The sequence below is a fragment of the Grus americana genome, unplaced genomic scaffold (genome assembly GCF_028858705.1).
Source record: "Grus americana isolate bGruAme1 unplaced genomic scaffold, bGruAme1.mat scaffold_581, whole genome shotgun sequence".
NCBI lineage: Eukaryota > Metazoa > Chordata > Aves > Gruiformes > Gruidae > Grus > Grus americana.
Window position 1 is genome coordinate 37,651 of NW_026561816.1, and position 21,423 is coordinate 59,073.

The following is a 21,423-nucleotide window of genomic DNA, read 5'->3' on the forward strand; positions in this document are numbered from 1 at the left end:
TGGAACTCCTGCTCCAGTGGCAGTCAAGGGCTGAAGGTTGAGCTTTTAGCAGAGAGCCCTAGCTGTTGAGTTGGCTTCCCTGTGCGATGGACCTTTTCTCCTGTCGCTGCGGTCCCCCCCTTCTCGCCCCAGTGTCCCCATACCCCCCACCCAAGACTCTGGTGTCGGGGACCGTTTCCTCCCGCTCCTGCTCTCCCAGGCGCTACAGGGAGCACTTTTGGCCCCCAACGTTCTACGGGGCCGTTAACAGTCTCTGAGCAGAAGTTGCTGGAGCAAACGGCTGCCGGGGCGGCCTCTCCCCCGCGGCAGCAGCGCAGCCCGGCGCGGCACCCTCAGCGAGAAGCGAGAAGGGAATCGCTGCCACAGAGCGGCCCCGAGCGAGCCCGGCCTGTCAGGCGGCGGAGCCCCGCGGGCGGCGGGCCCGGCTGGCGAGCGGGGGCATGGCGGCGCGGAGCCAGGCCTCCCTGCGGCGCCGGCTGCAGAGCTCGCAGGAGGCGCAGCAACGCCAAGCGGTGCTGGTGCGGAAGCTGCAGGCGAAGGTAAGGAGCGGGGGCACCTGCCCGGGGGGGAGCTGCCCGGGGACGGGCCGCGGTGGCGGGGCCGGGGTGCCCGGGCCGCCCGCGCCGCGCTGAGAGGGGACTCGGCGGCGGCGGCGGCGGCGATCTCGGGGGGCGAACGCGCGGCCCCAACGGCGCCCTCCCCGGGGCTGCTGCGGGCGGGACGGCGCCGAGCCCGGAGCTCGGGGGAGGCCCCGGGAGCCGCCCTGCTCCGCCCGGCCTGCTGGGCGCCGTCACACACACACACACACAGACACACGCCCCGAGCCCCTCGTCAGGTCTCTCCCGTCCTTAACTAAAGATGCCGGGCTTGCCAACGCCTTTGTTTGGCCAGGTGAGCAGGGGGCTGTCCCAGAGGTAGGAGTCAAGCCGGCGGCGGTGGTTTCGCGTGGCCCCGGACAGAAGCAGGCAGCTCTGGCCTGGTCGGCCCGGGGCGCAGGAGCGCCGGCAGCGAGGAGGGTGCCGGCCCCGGGCGGAGGGTCGGGGCAGTGTCCGACGGTGGTCACGGCGTGGCTGGAAGCTCCTCCTGCTTTCCTTGCCCGTGCTTGTCTTCTGCAGCTGAACAGACACCCGCGTTCTGCAGCGGCTGTGCAGGGCTGTGGTCAGAACTGACTTGACTTGCTACTTAGTGAAACGCAACTTGCAAAACTCATTTCTCTAACTTCAAGGACCCGCTGGACCTTGAGCCCGTTGGAAGGACTGATCTGGGGGACGTAGTGGCCATAGGCCAGGCACGGCTCTCTAAGGCGCTCTCGTCATTCTGTTTGCCACCTCTGTCTTAGGATGAGCAGATAGCAGTGCGTGTAAAAGACACCCTGTCTCCTGTATTCTTTAATCTTAGATAAGGTGAAGCTTCCCTATGTCGTAACGACTTCTTGTTGACGGGATCGGCAGCACTGTGAAATGTGCTCTGCTTGGGCTGTCAAGACCTGCAGAAAAGCGAATGCAGGAGGGGCCGCGTCTGCTACAAGCCACATTCGCTCACCTTCATTCTGTGTGCCCATCTAGGTACTGCAGTACCGGACTCGGTGTCGAGAGTTGGAGCAGCAAGTGCAAGCAGGAGGGGTGAGTGTGCAGGTTGCTAACTAACGATAGCGTACGTAGCATTCGCTACCGCAGGCAAAAAGCTCCCCAGAGCAACGGCAGAGGGAAACAAGCGTTTGCTGCCTGAGGCTTTAAAGAAGCGCTGCAAGGCTGCCCGGCCGTCTTTTGTCCAGCTGCCGTTCTTAGAGCAGCCAGTAATCCCAGAAATGCCGGCCCGGAAAACCCGATCAAGAAGGATTGTAACGTTGTGAAGGAGTGCTTTATTGCTGGAGTAAGGTTTGTCCTAGGTCTCGGGAGAGGGCTCTACTGCCTGTTAGGTTCTGTGGCTGTCTCTGACAAAGACTTGGTTGAAACATGGCGTGTTGGAAGGCAAGAATGCTGGCGTTCAACATACAGAGCTGGCTCTGTGCTTTTCCTTCTGCTTCACGGCCAAAGTCAACCTAGGAAACGAAGGGTAGGAGAGTACTCCCAGGCTTCAAGTCTGAGTGAGCACTGGCGGTCATGAGCTGAGGATACTTAGCTGTGAGAGTGCAACGGCGGGAGACTGAGGAGAGCTGCTCACGCTGAGTAACACCCTTCCCCTCCCTTCCTCTCCCTAGTCGTGACACTGTTAAGCCTGGAGGAAGCCACGAGCTCCTGAGATACCAAAGAAATGGAGGGGAAAGCCACGGATGCTAACAGTAGTGAAGGGTCCACAAGAATTTGACTCAGCATTTCCTTTCTTCTTAAGGGATCCCTTCCAGGCAGGTGGGAAGCCAGAGAAGCCCGCGACCGGGAGAAAGCACTGCTTCAGTTGGAAGAGGAGCATCAAAGGTAAAAGGAAGAAGTGTTAACCTCACACATGGTATCCTGGATGCTCGCGGAAGCGAGGGAAGACCTGTCAGCGCTACCTGGTCTCCCCAAGGGAAGCAGTCGGGCAAGCCGTTTGGAAAGGAGAAAGGTCCACAATCTGTTCTGTGCCACAGGAATAGTGGTGTGTGCCGAATGGCTCTGTTTGGAGCGGGGGGTTGTTCTGGGTGACCTCCAAAGGTCCCTTTCCAGCCTAAATTATTCTGTGTCTCAGTCGGTGAGCTGCTCAGCAGAGCCTGGGTTTAGGTTGAGAATCAAGCCCCGACATGCTGAGCATTCCGTGGCGCAGGAGTTGTCCTCTTTGGGTTCGCTCGAATAGCATATCCTGCGCTTGGATCAGAGCCTTCCAGTAGAGCACTTGGCACCACAGGCATCTTCTGCCGCATTGCTTTCCCTGCTTTTCTTTTTCCCTCGGCCCCAGAGATAAATGGTGTGTGGTGTAAAAGGCACCTGTGTGCTGTGTTACGTATGTTGCAAGCTAAGGTGGGAGAAGCCCAGCTCCTGTTTTGATCCAGAAACTGAGTTCTGTGCTTGTTCGCAGGGCAGCGGTTCTCTCCATTTAGTTCATGAATTTAGTTTCCTGGGTGGGATATTAGCCTGTGGTCCCAAAGTCATTAAGCTGCAGTGCCTGACCTCTCAGCTCTCAGTTGAAAGTTGCGCATCAAGCTGTTTCCCCTCTGTGTATGGCGCTGTCTTTGTGGTGTGCAGTTTACTGGATCAAGAAGGTGGGGGTCTTTGCTACAGGTCTTACACAGTGTATAGGACAAGGACAGGGAGAGGCTGAACGGGAAGGTGAGGGCAGTGCTGGGTAGAACATGAGTTTGCCATAGCAGGGAGATCTTTCTTAATCCTAGAAAGCACTTTTCCTGCCTCTCGGTTTGACAACCAAGTCAGCGTTGAAGGAGCTGGAAAAGCACGGGGATGCTGCTTGTGGATAGCAGTTGTGCCGTGACCTCATCGCTGTTTCTCCTTTGCCAAGGTGTGAGACTCTGGCCGAAGTGAACGCTGTCCTGCAGGAGCACCTAGGTAAAGCGACTGAGGTTAATTCAGCCCTCAAGGAAGATGTTGGGAAACTGACGGCGGATTGGATGAGGGCCCGGGAGGAGCTGGAATTGAAGGCGAGCGAACGGCGCAATGAACGTGAGGTAAGGATAGGCTACGGGAATGTCAGACGTGATGCCCAAGCGGAATGGGAAGGCATTTTATTTCTGGCACGGAGGACTTGCTGTGTGAAAGTTGTGGCTGCCTTGAGGACGTCTTGGTGTTGCCTGGCCAAAGACAGGGGTGTGAGATGGAGGAGGGTCAGCAAATCGTGGTGCTGGAAGACGCCCCCCCCGGCTGTGACCATACTGCTCAGTCTTCAAGGCAAATGCTTGCTGCTGCTGGATGCCGCAGGGCAGTCAGACGTGAGCGCTCGTCCTTTTAGTAGTTCCTAAATCTCTGTCGACAGCAGTGGAGACCGGAGAGGTCTGTGTCTTTTCACATTCAGAGCAGCCAACCGAAGAACAAGACAGGCCTCCCTTACCAAGAGTGTCTTGCAAGCAAATCTGACCCTGGTCTTGGAGGGGCTTGTTTTTGTCTTCCTCCACCAAGACTGTTAGACATCTCTGCAAGGCGAGATGACAAATCATGATCGGTTTGCTTTGCCGATACCCACTCCTGCAGGAGAAGCGTGGGTGTTTCCTTCCTTGAGGTCAGGTGACGAGTCTGCTGGGGGATGCTTCTGTGGTGCCTCTTCGGCCCTTGATACCCCTGTTGGAATTGTTATGAAAGGAGACCCGGTGATGGTGGTTGTACTCTCTCCTATCTGCACGACTTGCAGAGTGACGGCGAAGGCTGAATTGGCATTTCTTTTTGTCTTTGCATGTTTAGCTTTATGACAGCTACTTAAAGGGTGAACGTAACCGCCTACTCAGCCTGTGGCGTCAGGTGGTGACCTTCCGCCGTCACTTCCTGGAGATGAAGACTGCCACTGACCGGTGAGTAGAAGTTAAGGCTGGATCCCTTGCAGGAAAACTGTAGCTTCCCTTCTCACCTGCTTTTTGAGCCTCGATGTTACGTTAGTTGCGGCTACAGATATGATTTCTCCTTTGGTAGCCTGAAGCCATGCCATTAAGCGTGCCTTAGGCTGTTTTCGGAATCATTTTGTTTGATGCTGGTTTTCAGATAAAACCGAGGGGCTCGGGCTCTAAGCAGTGCAGAGGCCCTGAACGGATGAACTTGACTGTGGTGCTGTTTGGGCACATTAACACGGACACAGGCGCACGTGGACACATTGGAAGAGCCTCACCAAAGCTGTGCATGCAGCACCTAGCGCGGTCCCTTTTATAGAGTGACGAAAATCTGCCTTAAATCTCACTTGCGTTCTTTTCCCCCTGCTCCTGATGGGAAGATCATTCATGGATACCTGTTTTTGTCCTTCTCCTTTCCAGCTTACATTTATTCTGGTCAGTTTGCATCCGCTTATGCCTCTACCAGCATTGTTGAGAGAAAGGATAGCTTCTCTACCCTGTTACTGCATTTGTCCAATTTATTTTGCTTAGTTTGATACCTCCTTTTTAGGATTGCTTTCTTGTTCTTGGGCTCTCTGAGGTTCCTTTCTCACAGCTGCAAACAAAAATCGTGTAGCCGTAATAGTACGTTCTTCTGGTGTCAGCATGCAATTTCAAACGCTGGGTTACCGTCAGCCATTTACCTTATCTGATGGTAAGCTTTCCTTAATGTGTAGAGTATGCCTGAGCTACTAGTTAATCCTTCTGGCTGTGCCATCGATTTCTTCTTATCTCTGAGGAGAAAACAGAGTCGTTCCTCAACCATCAAAGAGACCCGTTGCTCAACTCTCAAGATGCGTCCTGATCCCAAAGTGTCAGATGAATGATTCGTCCCCGGTGAAGATGTCATCTTTCCTGCCAGCTTTTACGGTTGCACAATTCCGTGCTTGAAAAGTGAGTCAGCTGATAAAGATGGTGGTGTGAACGTTCTCTCTTTCTTTATTCTCCTTCAGAGATTTGTCAGAGCTGAAGGCCGAGCAAATGAGGCTTTCTGGATCTATACTTGTAAACTGCTCCCGCCTAAACTCCGGCATGCAGCGCTGGGAGTCCGTCCCTCTGGGTAGACCTGTCCTAAAGGATCAGGCGCAGCAGCAAGCGGACCAGGAAAGAAGCCAGAGGACTTGGGAAGTGATGTGCTTACAAGCCAAGGGGGACCCGGAGAAGGAGGAGCTTCAGGACAGGTAAACGTGTTTTAAACTTTGGAAGGAGTCAGCATCCCTGGAGGTCTTTAGAAGACATGTAGATGTGGTGCCTGGGGACATGGTTTAGTGGTGGACCTGGCAGTGTTAGGTTTCCGGTTGGGCTCGATGATCTTAAAGGTCTTTTCCAACCTGCATGATTCTGCGATGCTATGCTCTTGGTTTTGGAAAGGAGAATGTTTTCACACGAAAAACTTGTTTGTCCCTTCCCCTTCTCGTAGACTGAAGGACTTAGCTGCACTTGAAGGAAAACAGTCATTATCACAGAGTGAGTTGGTAGTCGCGAGAGAGACACTGGAGGAATGGCGTCTTCAGAGGGATCTGCTGAAGCGCGAGAAACAGGAGCTTACAATGGCCCTGGAAAAGGTATGGTCACCTTACTCCTAGGCAGCACTTGTGGGAGAGGGAGTTGTGATAGCAGGACCGCCACCGGTGCTGTTTCTGGCAGTAGAAGAGAGGGACAATGTTGTTCTCCTTCTTGGAAAACGGTGATCGGATCACACAGGCTCGTGGGTGTAGTCAGTCCCCAGGTGCCTGCTGGGCACGCTGAATTGGGAGTATGTCGGCAATGCGAAAGGGGATCTGGAGTCGCTGCTTGAAGTCAGGGATTTTCCTGTCTTTGTTTTCATGTTGTTCTGCTGTCTCTTCAGGCAGAGCAGTCAGTAGCAGAGTTGACAGGGGCTCTGAATAAGCTGCGTGCTGAAGTAGCTGATCTACATGTTGGAGCCGCGAAGGTGAGCAGTATTCATGAAGCTCTCGCCTTGGATAAAGTGCAGCTGAAGAAACTTGTGTTGCTCCTTTTTCTGTCCAAGCCAAACCTTCTTCATAGGAAATCTTACTGTATTTTATTTCCTCTGTGCTTCTGCGATTGTAGCTGGAGCAAGAGCACGATCTTCTGTCAGGTAAAGTGGCCGAGATGGAGAGAGCAAAGATCTCTGACCAGGAGAGGCTGAACCTGTGTGAAAGAACAAACGAAGAGCTCTGCGCAGAGAAAGCCCGCCTGGAGCAGCTGCTGAAGAAAGCAGAGGAGCACCAGGAGGGGCTGCAGGCAGAGCTGAGGATGCTGGCAGAGGAGAAGGCAGAAACCCAAGATAAACTCAATGAGGTGAGACCAAAAACCTAGTGCTTTCCGGGTGGGCTTTTGGCTGCTTGGCTCAGCGGGGCTCTGTCTGTTGGATTCTGCAGTGTTTTTGTCAAGGAGACGCTTTCCATTTGTTCGAGCCTAGAGAGCGGGACAAAGCTGCAAGTCAGTGTCTGCTGTCTTGTACTGCTGAGAATGGGAATGACGTCCTGACATTGTTGAAGTTGTCTTGCAAGCCATACACGCAGCTTTGAATTGCTCGAGCCTCTTCAGGCCTTGAGGAAGAGGATGAGAAATAGGCCGTGTGACTCTGGACTACCTGATTTTCAGTACAGTGGAAAAAGAGCTTGGGAGAATCGTATCGCTGGAGGAGACTAGGGAGTTTGCCATCATTTCAGTGTCAGTTTCATAATGTACAACCTTGGGTATTACGGGATAACTTTGAGAGGAGAATTGTTTGTTTCGGATGGTCTGTTCTCTGCTAGACAGTCTTGGTTTTCGAGTCCGTGGTATGTTTGGCAAATACCCAGCAGAGGTGTTATACTGAAGACAAAAGCTAAAAAAACATGGTTACTCTTCAAGCTTGAATACCAGCAAGGTATATTAGACGACTTCTTTGTGTAAGACAAGGAAACAGTATTGTTGACGTGAACTCCTGTACCAATAGAGTCTACCATCTCTTTGGCCACATCAGCCAGACTTTCATAAATCACTAACTGATGCTGCCACCACGAGGGCTGTTTCCCTGACAAGCGTCGCCTCATTGCATCCAACTGCTTTACACGCTCAAGTAGGGGACGCTTTGATCTTTTCTTTTTTTTTTTATTTTTTTTTTTTTCTTTTCTCCCTCCCCCCCCCCCCCCCGAAGGAGAAAACGTGTATTTTCACTTTCTTCAGCAAGCCAAGTTGCTTCTGCTCAAACTTTCCTGAACATTTCCAGCAACAACTTGAATAGATTCTTAGAGCATTTTAGTTTGCAAGGGGGCAGTTCTGGAAAAACGCAGTGTTTTTGCATGAAAACACGTAGTCTGGGGTATGTAGGTTTGTCCTGAAGGAGCTGTCCGGACCCCGGCAACCCAGTAGGGCCTTACGCGTCGCTTTCAAGTTAACAGTGCCAGCGCCTTCTGGCAGCCCCGGGTATTAGTGCGGTATAGAGCAGATGCTCTGAAGCTTTCAGCCCAAAGTACAGGAGCTCCTTCTCCTCGAGCTGATTCAGAAGTGGCACTGGCTGGCTCTGCATAGAAGCCCAGAGAACGGACTCTAACTGTATTTTGTCCCGCTTTCAGGTTTACCGCCAGCAAGAGTCATCTAGCAGTGGTCTGGAGCAGTTGCGCCAGGAGTCCTCTCGCCAAGGGCATGCACTGGCCAGGGTGTCCAAAGAGAAGGAGTTGCTGGTGCGTGAGAAGGCTGCCCTAGAGGTGCGACTGGCAGCCGTGGAGCGGGACAGACAAGGCCTTTCAGAGCAGCTGGCAGAGGCCAGGTAAAGGTGGGGAGGAGACCCTAAGCAGGACGTTATTTCATGTCTGGAATTATAAAGGTGGTAATCATTACACGAGGATTGATTGCATCCAGTGCTTTTCAGATGTTTTCACCTTCCACGGGCAGAAAATGGAGGAATCTTGAGAAAAAACCCCAAACAGTATCCCATGATTTGAATGGTATTTGCCTGAGAGCTAAAGCTAACAAAGCTCTCCTGAGCCTTGGGCTCGCGTTTATGCCCCTTGCATGTTCCTCTGTGAAATCCAAAGCAAGCCAATATAATTCCTCGGTATCTGGCACCTTGGCTCTGCATTGAGTAATAATTAAACCACGCAGATGTTTACTGAAGCCTGAAGCTTCTCTCTGGGTTTGGTTTCTTGTTCTGTGCATCGGAACACAGATCTTTCCGTATCGAGTAGTTTGAGGTGGGATCTTCAGACTTCAAGGCTATTACACGCGGTGCCCAGTTATTGGGCTGTAGCAACTGTTCCTGCCAGATGTTGCTCTCAAGAGCCTTTTGTTGTCGCAGTTTGGGACTCGGTCTTTTCTGTTCCGTTTTAGAGACTGACTTTGATTTATCCTTAAAAGGGAGCGTAGTGGCTTTGGACTGCCAGCGACTGGCGTAATCAGAAATGTGTGCTTGTTCTCCTTCCCAAAGCTACATCCTCCATTGTCCATCCAAGTGGGTGAAATCCTACATTTGTGGGGTTTATTGTTGTACCACTCGGGTGCCCCTTTCCCCTGAGGGACGTTAACCCTGATTGCATCCCTGTACGAGTGAGGCAGTGCTGTGTATTGTAGGAACCCGGCAGGCAGGACGCCGGTTAGATCAGGGAGGTGACTGCACCCCCTGGTTCCAGAATCCTGTGTGTGGTACGCAGCAGTTGGCTGAAGTCTATGGATGCAACAGTTTGCCTCTGCAGTACCACAACTTCCGTTTTAAAGAGCGACCAGTCATTTGCGCTACCGCCTACTTAGTTAGCAACGCTTAAAGAAAAGTAGCAAGTTTTTCTCTTGAACTTGCAACAGTTTAAACTGCAGGATAGCTGCCTCTCCTTTCAGGTAGCCCTTGTTCTGATAACATCTAGTTGAAGTTTCTTACAAATGCTGCTGCAAGCATGAGATTTTACTACGCCGTCCGATGTCTTTCTTTGGTCCCTTCTGAAGATAGGGAGTCTGGAAAATGACCTACCTATACCTACACTGCAAGCAGCATTAAAACGTCACGAGTCAGCCAGGGAAATACTCTGATTCTGTCCCCCTGCAGAGCAACTTGGAAGTGCAGATGAGAGGAGGAGGGCTGTGAGCAGAGGCTGGGCTTTGGCTGGCACAGACTTTGTGGGCACAGCTACCCGTGTGTCACAGATCAGACACCAGCAATGTAAGATTCGGCCGTTGAGATCAAATTCGGCTGGGCTTTCTGAGTTACCCTAGGTCATCCGTAAAGCCTGGGCACTCCCTCGGAGGGGCCTGCATTGCTGCTCTAAATGGCAGAAGTAGGCTTTCTGTATACCACTTTCCACGCAACCGTGCTCAGGAGTGGGGATCTTGAACCGCTTCTTGCTGGAATAACTGCCTGTGGGTGTCAGGAGCAAGAAACTCACTTCTCTCCGTATTCTCAACTTGCAGGTCAGTGAAGGAGACCCTGGAATCCAGCCTGTTTGAGGCTCAGCAGCACTCATCTCAGCTGGAGATCTCCCGGCATCAGCTTGAAATCCAGCTTCACGCAGTCGCGCAGGCCAAGGAGGTGATCCAAGGTGAGAGCCTCGTGTGCTTTGTTTCTGGTGATCCCCCTGCCTACGAAGATGGTATAAAAACAGCTGTCTGTCCGCAGTGCTTCTGAGGAGTGAAGGAGCTGGAGACAGATCCCTCCTACACTGCAAGTCAAATGGCTTGAGGTTAGTGAAGTCAGAACCACTGTCTGCGCAGGCCCTGAATCTTGCCGTTTGCCGTGTTTGCAGGGGAAGTGAAGTGCCTTCAATGTGAGCTGGAAGCGGAGAGATCTCTAAGGAGGCAGGAACGGGAGCACATGGCACAACGGCTCTTGCAGACAGAACGGCAGTATGAGGCTGCCCTCAGACTTCGGCAAACTGATCATGAAGCGGAAATGAACAAGCTCCTGCAAGACCTGGTAGGAAACAGTACGCTTTTGAATTCTTCCAGCAAGCTTTGTGGGCTGGCTTTAGAAGGATAATAGCCTGAGTGTGGCTGCCTGAAATGGCAGCAACCATCTGTCGCAGGCCGCCCGTTGCGGCCAGGCAGCAGAGCCAAGGGCTTGTACTTGAAGGCCCGTGAAGACCCAGCAGACTGTGCTGGGATGGTCGATGCAGCCACAGATTCAGTGTGGGCGTAAGACGAGTTCAACAGAAGGTTGGGTGGTCCCCCCGCAAAGCCTGGCAGCCCAGGGGTAGGATCTTAGCAGACTCCCGTCTGCCGTGAAGTAGACTCCTAACATTCCCGCCAACTGCAGTCACGGGAGCTTTGTTCCTTTCTTTCTGTCCTTTCATGGTTGGCAGAGGTCTTGTCTTTGGGCTTAAAGCGTATGGAACAGGCCCCTCATTCCTGGGGCTTGAGTTCGTGGCCTGTCTTGTGGCTAGGGCGTCGGGGTAGTGGCCTCCTTCTCACCCTGCAGTCCATCTGCGCCTTTTCATTGACGAGAACGGAGTTGGGCTTTGAAAATAGAGACTCTGAGAATAGCGAGAAATCCCGAGGAGAGAGGTGCTAGGGAACAGGCAGCCACCAGAGAGGGGAAGGTAACGTCTCCTCTTCCTCCACCTGCTGACCCTCCTTTTAAGTTCCTTGGTAGGACATGAGTTATGGAGGGCACAAAGCCACTGCTGTGCACTGTTGAGGTGGGGGTTTGTGGGAGGGAGTATTGTGAGGAGCTTGGCTGGGACTCCATCTTGAAGTCTTTTCCTCCCCTCATCAGGCAAGCGAGTGGGAAGGGCACCATTCAGAGCTAGAGGAGATGCTGGAGCGATGGGAAAAGGAGAAGGCAGAGACAGAAAGGGAGCACGAGAAGAAGCTGTTTGATATGAAGCAGAAAGTTGCCACCATGCAAGCTCAACAAGAGGAGGAACGAACGAGAGTTGAAAATGCCAAGCAAGAGGTAAAGGCCGTGAAGGGGGAATTTGTGTGGGTTTTTTTACTCTTCTGGGCTCCTTATTGGCAGTGCTTCTCTGGACACTGTGGAAATGCCACACATTTTTCCTGTTAGGTGACTAAGAGTTTGTTGGAGAGTCAATCACAGATGGACCGTGGATGGACCACGTTTTTGCTGCCAATCTCACTTAGGAACCTGTGCCTCCAAGGGGGCAGATAATGACCCAGGAGACAAGCAGCACGGTGCTTCGAGAACGTGGGAGCCCGTCACTCTCTGAGTCTTACCACACAAGTTTTGTATGGGAAGTTTAAAGCCGTCCTCTCTTTATTTCTGTGCAGGCCCCGCCAGAACAGGAGCGTGAGAAGAAGAATGCTTTCCTAGAGACGCTGCTCCAAACTCGGGGAGAGCTAAGAGAAGCCTGCCAGCAGCTGGAGCAGCTCAGGCAGGAGGTGGAAGAGCGGCGAGAGAATGGGCAGGTCAGTCTGACTGGTAGGGTGGGCTGAAGGAACAGGCCGCTGGCAATTGGACATAAGCTGAGAGAAGCTGAGAGAGCCAGGAAACAGAGTGAAGGGCAGGAACAAGGGAATGAAAGATAAGCCCTGCGCCTGGGGAGGCAAGGCCTACTGCAGGCACTGCAAGCAGCACAGAGCCCGGTAAGCGCCAGAGATCAGCAACAGCAAGGAAGGGTTACAATGGAAGCAGAGCTGGGTGGAAAAGCAGAAAGAAGTGGCTGAATGAGTGTGATTTTGAGAGAGAAGGAGAAAAAAGCTGGATCTGATGGCAGGTCCCGGTAGCTTGCTCTCCATTTGTGTTTACAGAACATCACGGAAAAGCTGCAGGCAGAACTGCAGGAAAGTCAGAGTAAGATCAAGGCCGTGGAGAATAGGCACAAGGAAGAAATGCAAACCGTCACAGAGGAAATGAACAGCCTTCTTCAGCAGAGGGATGCTCTACAAAAACAGGTGACTGAAACGGCCATAGCTACTCCGGTCATCAAACAGGTGAAGTGTCTCTCCACTTCTTGCCTTTCCACTGCAGAGCAGCAGGCTGGTGGGGTAGTCCCTCTGACTGCCATCATACTGTGGTCTCCATCTCAGCTGGTCTGGAGGAGACTTTACCGGCCAGCTGAATGGACAGATGGGCTAGTCCTTTTGCCTGTTTGCCAGCAATCATCAGAATGGATTTCTGCTGGTCTTGGTTTTTAAGGTGGTTTTTCAGATGAACGTGGTGACCCACTGAGCTTTTTAAACAAGTCGGCTGTATCCATTGTGAATCTGGTACTCTCGTGACAGGGTGAAATTTCAAGTTGTTCTTTCCTCACAGTACATGATACGGCTGACAGTGACAAGCCATAGTCTTTGACTGCTTTGTTAGGTTTTACTTGTGGTGGAAGAGTTGACATCTCAGCTAGCAGCCTCCGAAGAGTCTCTAAAGGAGGAGGCCATGCGTCTGCAGCAAGAGGTGGCGTCTTTGGAGAGGAAACTCGAGAGCACTGAGAAGCAAAGGAAGGATGTCCTGGTGAGGCTGGCAGATGCTGCAAAGGGCCATTTCTTACCTATTTTTTGGCCTTCTGTTAATAGTTCTAAGGAGCAACTTTTTCCGGTGGAGAGCTGATTTTGGGTGGTCTTGTACCGGTTCAGTCCAAATCTGAGCAGACACAGAGTACGCAAATGCTGACCAAGTTTCCCTCACTTCCCGCTTCCTTCCAGTCACCGTTCCTTGTTTCCCAGACGTTTGCTCTCCTGCCAGGCCATGTAGCTGAGTTAGCAGGGTCATCGCCTTGGGTAGGAGAGGACAGTCCAGAAAGGAGAGGTCGTTAAGATGACCGATAGCACAAACTATGTGGAGAGACCGCTACAGGAGCAGAAGAGTGTCATTTATACCAGCGGTTGTTTTCTGGTTTACCTTTTCCAATTGCGTTCTTCTGAATAAGCAGGGAAAGATGCTGTAGTCATGTAAAAGTCAGTTATGATTCAGGGTGTCTGTTTTCCTCAGTGCTGATGATTTCTGCCCTTGAACCTTTAGTCAAAGGAATTTTCAAACTTGTCTCTATTTACATTGCATGGTTTGGGCGATCATTGGTGTCCAAATCCATATTTAGATTTCCAAATATCTGTATCTGGAAAAAGGGGTGAGGAGGCAGAGTTAGCTAATAATAGAAAGCTGTTCAACATTGCCCATCTGAGAGCAGACAGTGGGGGAAAAGAGAGATATTTGAGAAACAAAAGTGCTGATCCAGATCCATAGGAATGCCTGCCAGGGGAAATCTAGTCCCGATTTCCAACAGTGGGAATGCCAGCCCGTCACCTGACCGTTACTCCTTCCAGAGGGGACAGCGGGGTTCCAGAGGGTGGTACCATGAAAACTCCACACAGTAGAGGCCCAAAACCCCCCCAAGCCCCCCCAAACCAAATGGAAATCCCATGCTGGGGTTGTTCTCTCTTGCCTTCCTCCCTAGCAGAGACAACATCGTCATGGCACTGCCTAAATCATGCCTGGTCTGGACTTTAGATCCTGGCTGCAGTTCTGGCAGCTCCTCCCCAAAAGAACACGCTAGAGCTAGAAGAGGCTCAGAGAAGGGCAAACAGGAAGATGGGACTGGCTGAGTAAGCTGGCAAAGACGCAGCCGAAAGGGTGGCGCAGGCAAGGTCTACAACATCCCGAGAGGCAGGGGGAGGGGGGGCAGCCCTTGACTGCCGCTGGAGCAGGAGTTCCAAGCTACTACGAAAACCAGACCTATATGGATGGAATTATTGAATCTTTTCCTCGCTGTTTTGCAGCATGAACGGGACAGGCTGCAAGCAGTTAAAGAAAAACTGGTACGAGAGATGAAACTTCTTCAGGAATCAGCCACAGCCTCTGAGACCCGAGCAAATACAGCAACGGATACGAATCACTGCCTTGAACAAGAACTTCAGACTGCATTGTCTGTCTTGAAAATGAAAACCGAGGAAGTGGAAACGCAGTGGGAGAAAATGCAGACGCTCCAGAAAGACGCGGCACAGGGAAAAGCTTTGCAGGAGACTCTCCCTCATCTGACTGCCATCCTGTCAGAGAGGGAGGGAGAAATGAAGTTGTACCAGGAAGAGGTGAGAACGCCGGAAGACCAGCAAGCAATGCAGAAAACTACTCTCGATCAGGTTATTAAGGACATAACAGAGAAAAACCAGAAGATGGAATCCCAGCAAGAACGGATACGGGACCTGGAGAAGCAGCAAGAAAAACAAAGGATTGCTGTCAGCAAGATGAGCAAAGAGCTGGAAGAGAGAGGCCTGGAGATCAGATCCCAGCAAGAACGGATACGGGAGCTCTAGAGAAGCAGCGAGAAATGCAGAGGACTGCTGTCAGCAAGATGAGCAAAGAGCTGGAGGAGAGAGACCGGGAGATCAAATTCCAGGAGGGGAAAATAGCGATTCTAGAACAAGACGGTGCATCACAAGTGAGAAATCTGCGGGTGGATCTTGATCATCTGAAAGGAACCTTGGAGGAGAGAAACTTGGAGCTTATGTCTCTGACTCAGCAGATCCAAGAACTGGAAAGGGAGAGAGAACAGGTGAAATCTCTGCACGCAAGCCTCGAACACCTGAGGGCCGCTCTTAAGGACAGAGAGAGCGAGTGTGATTCTCAAAGGCATCAGTTAAGACTCTTGCAGCAGTACAAGGAGCAGCAAGAGGGGTACCTGCAAGAGCTTCACGGTAAAGTAGAAAAGATGACACTTGCTTTGTCTCAAAAAGATCAAGAGCTTGAGTCACAAGAAAAGCAAATCCAGGAAGCTGAAGAAGTCACGGAAATGCAGTTAAGGACTGTCCGTGACCAACTGGAGCAGGCCTTAGAAGCCTTAAAAGAAAAGGACAGACTCATAGACACCCAAAAGCAACAAACAAGGAGCTACGAGGGAAAACCAGGAGAACAGCTGAAGGTCTTACGCAGAGACTTAGAAGACGCTACGGCAATACTGAAAGAAAAGCATTTCATGGTTGAATCTCAGAAGGAACGGATTGCGACCTTCCAAAAAGCAGAACAAGACTCTGGAGAGCAGAAGGAAATTCTGCAGCATCTGGAAGCGGCCCTAAAGGAGAAAGAGCAAGAAATTGTATCCCTTAGAAAGCCATGTGAGGCACGCAAGGAACAGGAGGAAAAGCACGGAGCTGAGCAAACAAATCTTCAAGGGACAAAACTGACTCTGAAAGGAAGAGAGAGAAAGAAAGATAGGGGTTCTGGAGGAGGCTACCTCTAGGCTTGAGACCAAGGCTCAAGGTGAGCAAAAAGAGTTAGAAGAGGAAATAAGAGCTCTTTGGGAAGATCTCCAGCACGTTCAGCAGACTCTGGCAAGGAAGGATGAAGAGATCGAGTACCAGAGAGACAGAGTCAGGTATTTCGAGAAGACTCTGTCAGGGAGAGAACAAGAGCTTAGGCGGCAGAGCGAACTCCTGAAACAATTAACGTCAGCTTTGCGATGGAAAGATGAGGGGGAGACCCTACAGAAACAAATCCAGAAACTCCAGAAATGGGAGGAAGAGGAAGCCGAGAAGAGGAGGGTTCTCCAGGAGAGAGACCGTTCCTTGCAAAGGCAGAAGGAGCTAACCCAACAACTGGAAGATGAGCGGAAAGCAAAGGGGGAAGAATTGGAGCGTGCGATTGCTATCTGGAAGCAGACTGAAAGCGGAGAAGTCAAATGGAAAGAGAAGGCACAAGCACTGACTCTTGCCCTGACCAAGAGTGAAATGGCCAATGGGACTCTGAGGGGAGAAATAGCCGTCCTGCAGAGTATGGTTTCAGAGAGGGACACGGACTGGTTTCATCACGAGGTAGGCAGCGTGATTGATCATCAGTCAACTAAAATGTCTATAAAGGATTCTAATGACGGTTCCCATCAAGATATGGGAATTTATGTTCCTGTCAATCTATGACCAGCTTGGCCACAGAAACTATGGCTGCAGCCAGCAGGCTTGCCTGTCTGTGTAGCTCCGGCCAGAGACCATTCGCCTGCTAGAATGTTTTCTGTCCAGCCCAGAACTACTGACAGAACTACGGAGCTTGCTGTTAAAATTAACTCCAGGCCAAAAGCTGGGGATGGCTAGTTGGTTCTCTCCTATCTAGGCAAGCTTAGCCAACATGTCGTGGTTAGAATTTGGCGTGGAAAGGAAAGGGCACCGTTGACCAAACTAATGTACTAAACTTAGTCGAATTTTATAACGACGGCTGGAGAGCAGCTACGCTGATGGTGCTTAGAGGATGCTTTCAGACATGTAGATTGCTGAGGTACAGCTTTTCCAGTGTATTAAAAAGAACGGAATTCGTCCCGCCGCCTGATCGGGTTAAAGGCTTCGTTGCGCGTTCAGAATGTACTTGTGCCGCAGTCCAAAACGCATGAGGGCAAATTTGTGTGGATTTCTCCAAGGTGATCTGGAGGGGCCGCCCTAGGAAGAGAGTGTGTTGTTTTGGCCTGTGGAGCAGGAGGAGAAGAAGGGACTTAGCACTGTCCGTTCCTGGGTCTGGTCGCTCTCCGCAACGTGTTGCTTCTGGCCCTTCTAAGCTTTCTGTGGCACCAGCTCTCACAATCTCCTCTCTGTGTACCCAGCAGGCTACTGCAGAAGGGGAGCAGCTCTCCTGGCTCTCGGAGAAGAGACTCCTGTCGCAGCGGCTGGAACGTCTGCAGCGAGCAGTTGCAAAGCTGCAACTCGAGAAGACGGAGCTGAAGCAACTCAACGCTGAGCTCAGGAGGACTCTTGAGCAGGTGAAGCAGGCTTTCGCTGCCTCTGCAAAGCCTCACGGTCCTCTGGAACACAACACATTTCCACAGGCAGCACTTTGGCGTCCTCTGCTTGTTGCCTTCCCTCTCCCACTTTCCCCTGCGGACACTGGCTTTTGTATTTTCTCTCTCTTCTGGCACCCTATTGCCTTCAGAAACGCACATTCCCTCCGGTACCACCCTTCTTGCCCCAGTGTCCCCCTACAGACACATTTGACACTCTTGTGGCCAGGAGCTGTTTCCTCTTGCTTTCTCTTTCTCTTCCATAGTCTACGTCGAGTAGTCCTTTTTGCCCCCAACCTCCTCTGGTGCCATTAACAGTCTCGGAGCAGAAATCTCCTTGCCATGGTGTCCAGAGGTGCTGTTACTCCTTGTTTGGTGGCAGCACGTTTCCGTGACCCTTTCTCCCATCCAACGCGCAGGTGGAATGGGAGCGGAGGAGACTGAAGAGATATTGTAGAGGTCGGTCGCTGCCAGATGCGTGCGGCTTTTCTCTCTCTGACCAGCACAAGGTGCCTGCTTCTCGACAGGTGAGAACAGCATCGTACTCGGTGGGAGGAGGGTCTGGCCATACAGAGGAACAATGGCAAATCCCAGCGGCAGCAGCCCCCCAGGACACACCTAGTAGAGGTCGAATAGAGACCATGGCCCTGGCCAAACCGGAGACCAAAAAGAGATCCTTGCGTTTTCTTCACAGGAGGAGTCTCACACGTGCTGCAGTTGTCGATTAGCTGAGTTGCAGAAGCAGGTGAGGAGTGGGAAAGCTCTCATCAGTAGCTGCTGTGGCCGTACTGCTGGGCACGACTTCGCACCGTGCTACAGCCCGAGTTTGGTTTGGCTGTCAGGAAGCGAGTGCACCGGGCAGTGGAAATTGTCCCAGTGAAACTGGAATTGTTGATGATCTGAGCTGAGTTCAGGGCGCCTCTGGGACTCTGGGAACCTGTTGCTTCCCCTTCCACAAGGACAGCGTGTTTGTCAGGGCTGGAGTTAGCGGGTGCGTCTTCCCTGGCAGCCGGTACCGTGGGGCTACGGATGGTCCTAACAGCGTGGGCTTGTCTGAGCTCGGCCTTTTGCCTCTTTCAGGTGTCCCTTCTGCAGACGCAGCTGGCACAGGAACGAAAATACAAGCAGGACTATCCTGAGTGCTGTGCAAAGACCAGCCAGGAGCTGTCAGACCTTCACCACGAGCTGTCTCTTACTCCTTAGCAGCTGTGGTCAGGGAGCCCAAAGCTGCTGTTTTGGAAGCAGAGACTGGGAAGCTGGGTCAGCCTCTGAACCTTCTTTTCCTGTAGAGGAACAGCTGCTGCATCACAGGGTTCCTGTCCTGTGCCCTTCCCAGGAACGAATTCTGTTTTGCTGCGGGAAATGGGGGTGCATTTGTTCTGTTTGCATCTGGAAGCATCTCCTAGTGACAGTGGTTTTAAATGCGTTTTGGTTTTTTTAATAAAGGCAATTTTGCAGGAGTGCCCTTTTTCCGTAGGTGAAAGCGAGTGCTAGGTAAATCTGTGGCTTGGGAAAAGATGCTCCTAGTTTTTGACTTGCACAAGTAAGCTATGACGACCTGCGGTCTGATTTCACCTCTTGAGTTCATCGCTGTTCCCTGCGAGGAAAGAGGGAAAAGGAGGTGTTCTCAAAATGAAGGGGTGGCGAGTACCCGCCAGGGATGGCAAGTGGGGCAAGAGAGTGGGGTTTTTTTTCCCTTCCGTCCACGCTTCAGCACAAAAAGCGCTGGTGCTCTCCCAAGATGCTTTGCTTTCCGCTTTGTTGCTGCGACAGCCAGCCTGAGGGCCGGCTCCGTCGTTCTCAAAGGGCATTAGTAACAACCTCCAGACCTTCCAAAGGCGGAGGCAACGGAAGGGAGGGGGGAGGATGCAAAACCGAGTGCAAACTGCTCCCTACCAGCAGCTTCGCCTCGGTATCAAGCCCTTTGCAGCTGAGCGATCTCGGCACAGCCAGCGTCTCCTGGGTACCCTTCAAAGGCCCGTGCGCCGTCAGCACGGAGACTCAGTAGAAGGCGAGGCGGCAGCGAGGACCTTACCCTAGAGGAGCCCGGAGCCGCAGCCCCTCCCCCGCCAGCCCCGTCGGCCGGCTTCGCGCCGCGGAGCACGGGCGGCCCCGGAAGGCGGATGTGGTTCCGGGTGGCGCGGCGCCATGGATTCGCTGTGGCGGCTGAAGCGGTTCGATGCCTTCCCCAAGACCCTGGAAGATTTTCGGGTCAAAACGTGCGGGGGCGCGCTGGGTGAGCGGGCGGGGTGAGGGCGGTCGGGGGCCGGCGGCAGGGCGCGGGCCTCGCCGTGGTGCGGCGGCCGGGGCGACCTTGCGGGCCGGCGCTCGGTAGCAACTCGGGGCAGTGGCGGGCGGTGTGAGGCGGGGTTGAGGCGAGGCGGGCGGGCGCGACCGGCGGGACTGATGGCGGTTCTCGTCTCCCCGGCAGTGACGGTTGTCAGCGGGCTCATCGTGGTGCTGCTTTTCTTCTCGGAGCTGCAGTACTACCTCACCAAAGAGGTGAGTAGCGGGCGGCGGGGGGGCCCAGTGGTGCGGGGGGTGCCTGGCCCCCCCCCGGTGCTGCCTCCTGCTCGCGGTGCCCCGGCGGAGAGGCTGCCCTGCGGCCCGTGGCGGCCTGCTGTGCCCCCGCGCTCCCGCTGAGCCGCCGCCTCCTCCGGGCTGCCCGTGCAGCAGCTTCACCCGCCGCAGACAGGTTTGGGTTTTTTTTCTTTCCCCCTCCTGGTCGCCTTGGCGATGGGAGCGGGTCGCCCTTTCCCGAGAGCCGCTTGGTGCCAGGGCTGGCTGGTGGCCTCCGGCACCCTGTGGCAGGAGAGCGTCTCAAAATCTCTTCTCGCTATCTCGGCTCTCAACAAGCACAAAATACAAAGCAAAGCAAAGCAAAGCACCGCGGGACCCCCTGTCCCCACTCCAAACTCTGAGATTCCCAAAGGATTACTTTTTAGAAATGGCAAACGCTTACCTATTGTGGAAGGTGCGGGAGGCAGCAGCTCAGGTGCCTGACAAACCCCAGGTCTTGAAAATGAGCTCCTGAGCCAGAGCAGTCGAGGGAAAGAGGCCTTTTGATTTGCTTCCAAGTGAAAGACGACTGTGTTTTTTCTTTGTTTCTAGGTTCACCCGGAATTGTACGTTGACAAATCGAGGGGAGATAAACTGAAGATCAACCTGGACGTTATTTTCCCACATATGCCTTGTGCTTGTGAGTCAGATTTCTGAATGTTGGGGATAGTTTTCCTACTTGCCAAGGGCCCGAGAGGCTCAGTGTAGCATGGTGCTTCCAAGTGCTGCTTGGGCCATGGACAGAGAGGAATTGATGATCCCTTGTGGTTATGCAGAGATTCCAGCCAGGCCTGCTGGGCATTCAAGCAGCGCTTCCAAGTCAGGCAGCATTACTTTTCGAGTTTATAAATGAGGCAAAGGTATAAACCCACTTCCGTTTCTTACGTTGTGTTGTACTTTGTCAGGGAGCACACTAATACTGAAAAAGCTGGCCCGAGTTCACTTGGGACTCAAGAGTTGACTGTGGTGGTGGTGTTGCTGAAAAACTTTAGAGCCTCCTTTGGAAGTTACTTGATGAAGCACAGCTTTTCCATGATTTTAGTACTGAAATTCTGGCTGTAATGCCAATGCCATGTGATAACCTTTTTCCAAAATTTTTTAAATCAGAAGGAGCGTTAATAATCTGATTACCTTTTAACTAAACTCAGAACAAAGCAGCAGTATGAAGTGACGGAAGATGTTGCAAGTCTTCCTGGGTATTACTGCTGTGCCTGTTATCTGACTGCGCACTAATCTTCCCTGCCTCTTGTTCTGTTGTCGTAATTCTTTTGGGTAATGCATTGGGCTCTAATGTAGTGAGTCTGTCTTCCTTCTGACCACCCAAGATACTATTGGTCTTTGCCTTGCTCACATTTAAAAGTGTGTGGGAAGGCCAGAGCGATGGGAATCCTCGGCTGTTTTGTGCAGAGAAGCTGTCAGTCTTCTAAGGGAGCGTGTAGCCAGGAAGTGCATCATGGAGTTTTGATACCAGAGTGGGCCCACAGACCTTCTCAATCTTCTTTGTGAAAAGGGGATCAGAAGGAAATGTGCTGATGTTGAAGGGGAAAGGTGAGGGAGTAGAGGTAGGAGGCAGCTTTCAACCAATTAACTCCTGAAAACGGTTGTGGTCTTTAAGGGGTTTTGTTTTGGTTTTTGCCCAAAGCACATTATTTCTCAGGGTAACGCTTTCTGTGGCAGTTGGAAACAGTCCTTCTTGTCCACCAAACCAAAGCCCATGTTTGGCAGGGTCATTTAGGGTGCTGCAAT

General features: G+C 52.4%; 2 protein-coding genes across 2 annotated transcripts; both read left to right on the plus strand.

The window, feature by feature from the left end:
- Positions 1-278: 278 nt before the first annotated feature.
- LOC129200867 (centrosome-associated protein CEP250-like) lies at positions 279-18,578 on the plus strand. The gene is given in 24 exon segments (XM_054812120.1): positions 279-539; positions 1,566-1,622; positions 2,332-2,414; positions 3,430-3,595; positions 4,323-4,429; positions 5,455-5,682; positions 5,922-6,066; positions 6,351-6,434; positions 6,575-6,805; positions 8,068-8,261; positions 9,890-10,017; positions 10,222-10,391; positions 11,190-11,369; positions 11,702-11,839; positions 12,182-12,364; positions 12,738-12,881; positions 14,144-14,672; positions 14,675-15,552; positions 15,554-16,171; positions 16,945-17,100; positions 17,538-17,645; positions 17,813-17,863; positions 18,199-18,306; positions 18,309-18,578. Coding segments are annotated over 24 exon segments (4,884 nt in total). The 5' UTR covers positions 279-440; the 3' UTR covers positions 18,408-18,578.
- A 616-nt stretch (positions 18,579-19,194) lies between these two features.
- Positions 19,195-20,523, plus strand: LOC129200866 (endoplasmic reticulum-Golgi intermediate compartment protein 3-like). Its single transcript, XM_054812119.1, has 3 exons — positions 19,195-19,354; positions 19,550-19,620; positions 20,230-20,523. Exons 1-3 carry the CDS (start codon positions 19,267-19,269, stop codon positions 20,332-20,334), a joined length of 264 nt encoding a protein of 87 aa, XP_054668094.1. The 5' UTR covers positions 19,195-19,266; the 3' UTR covers positions 20,335-20,523.
- The last annotated feature ends 900 nt before the right edge of the window (positions 20,524-21,423 follow it).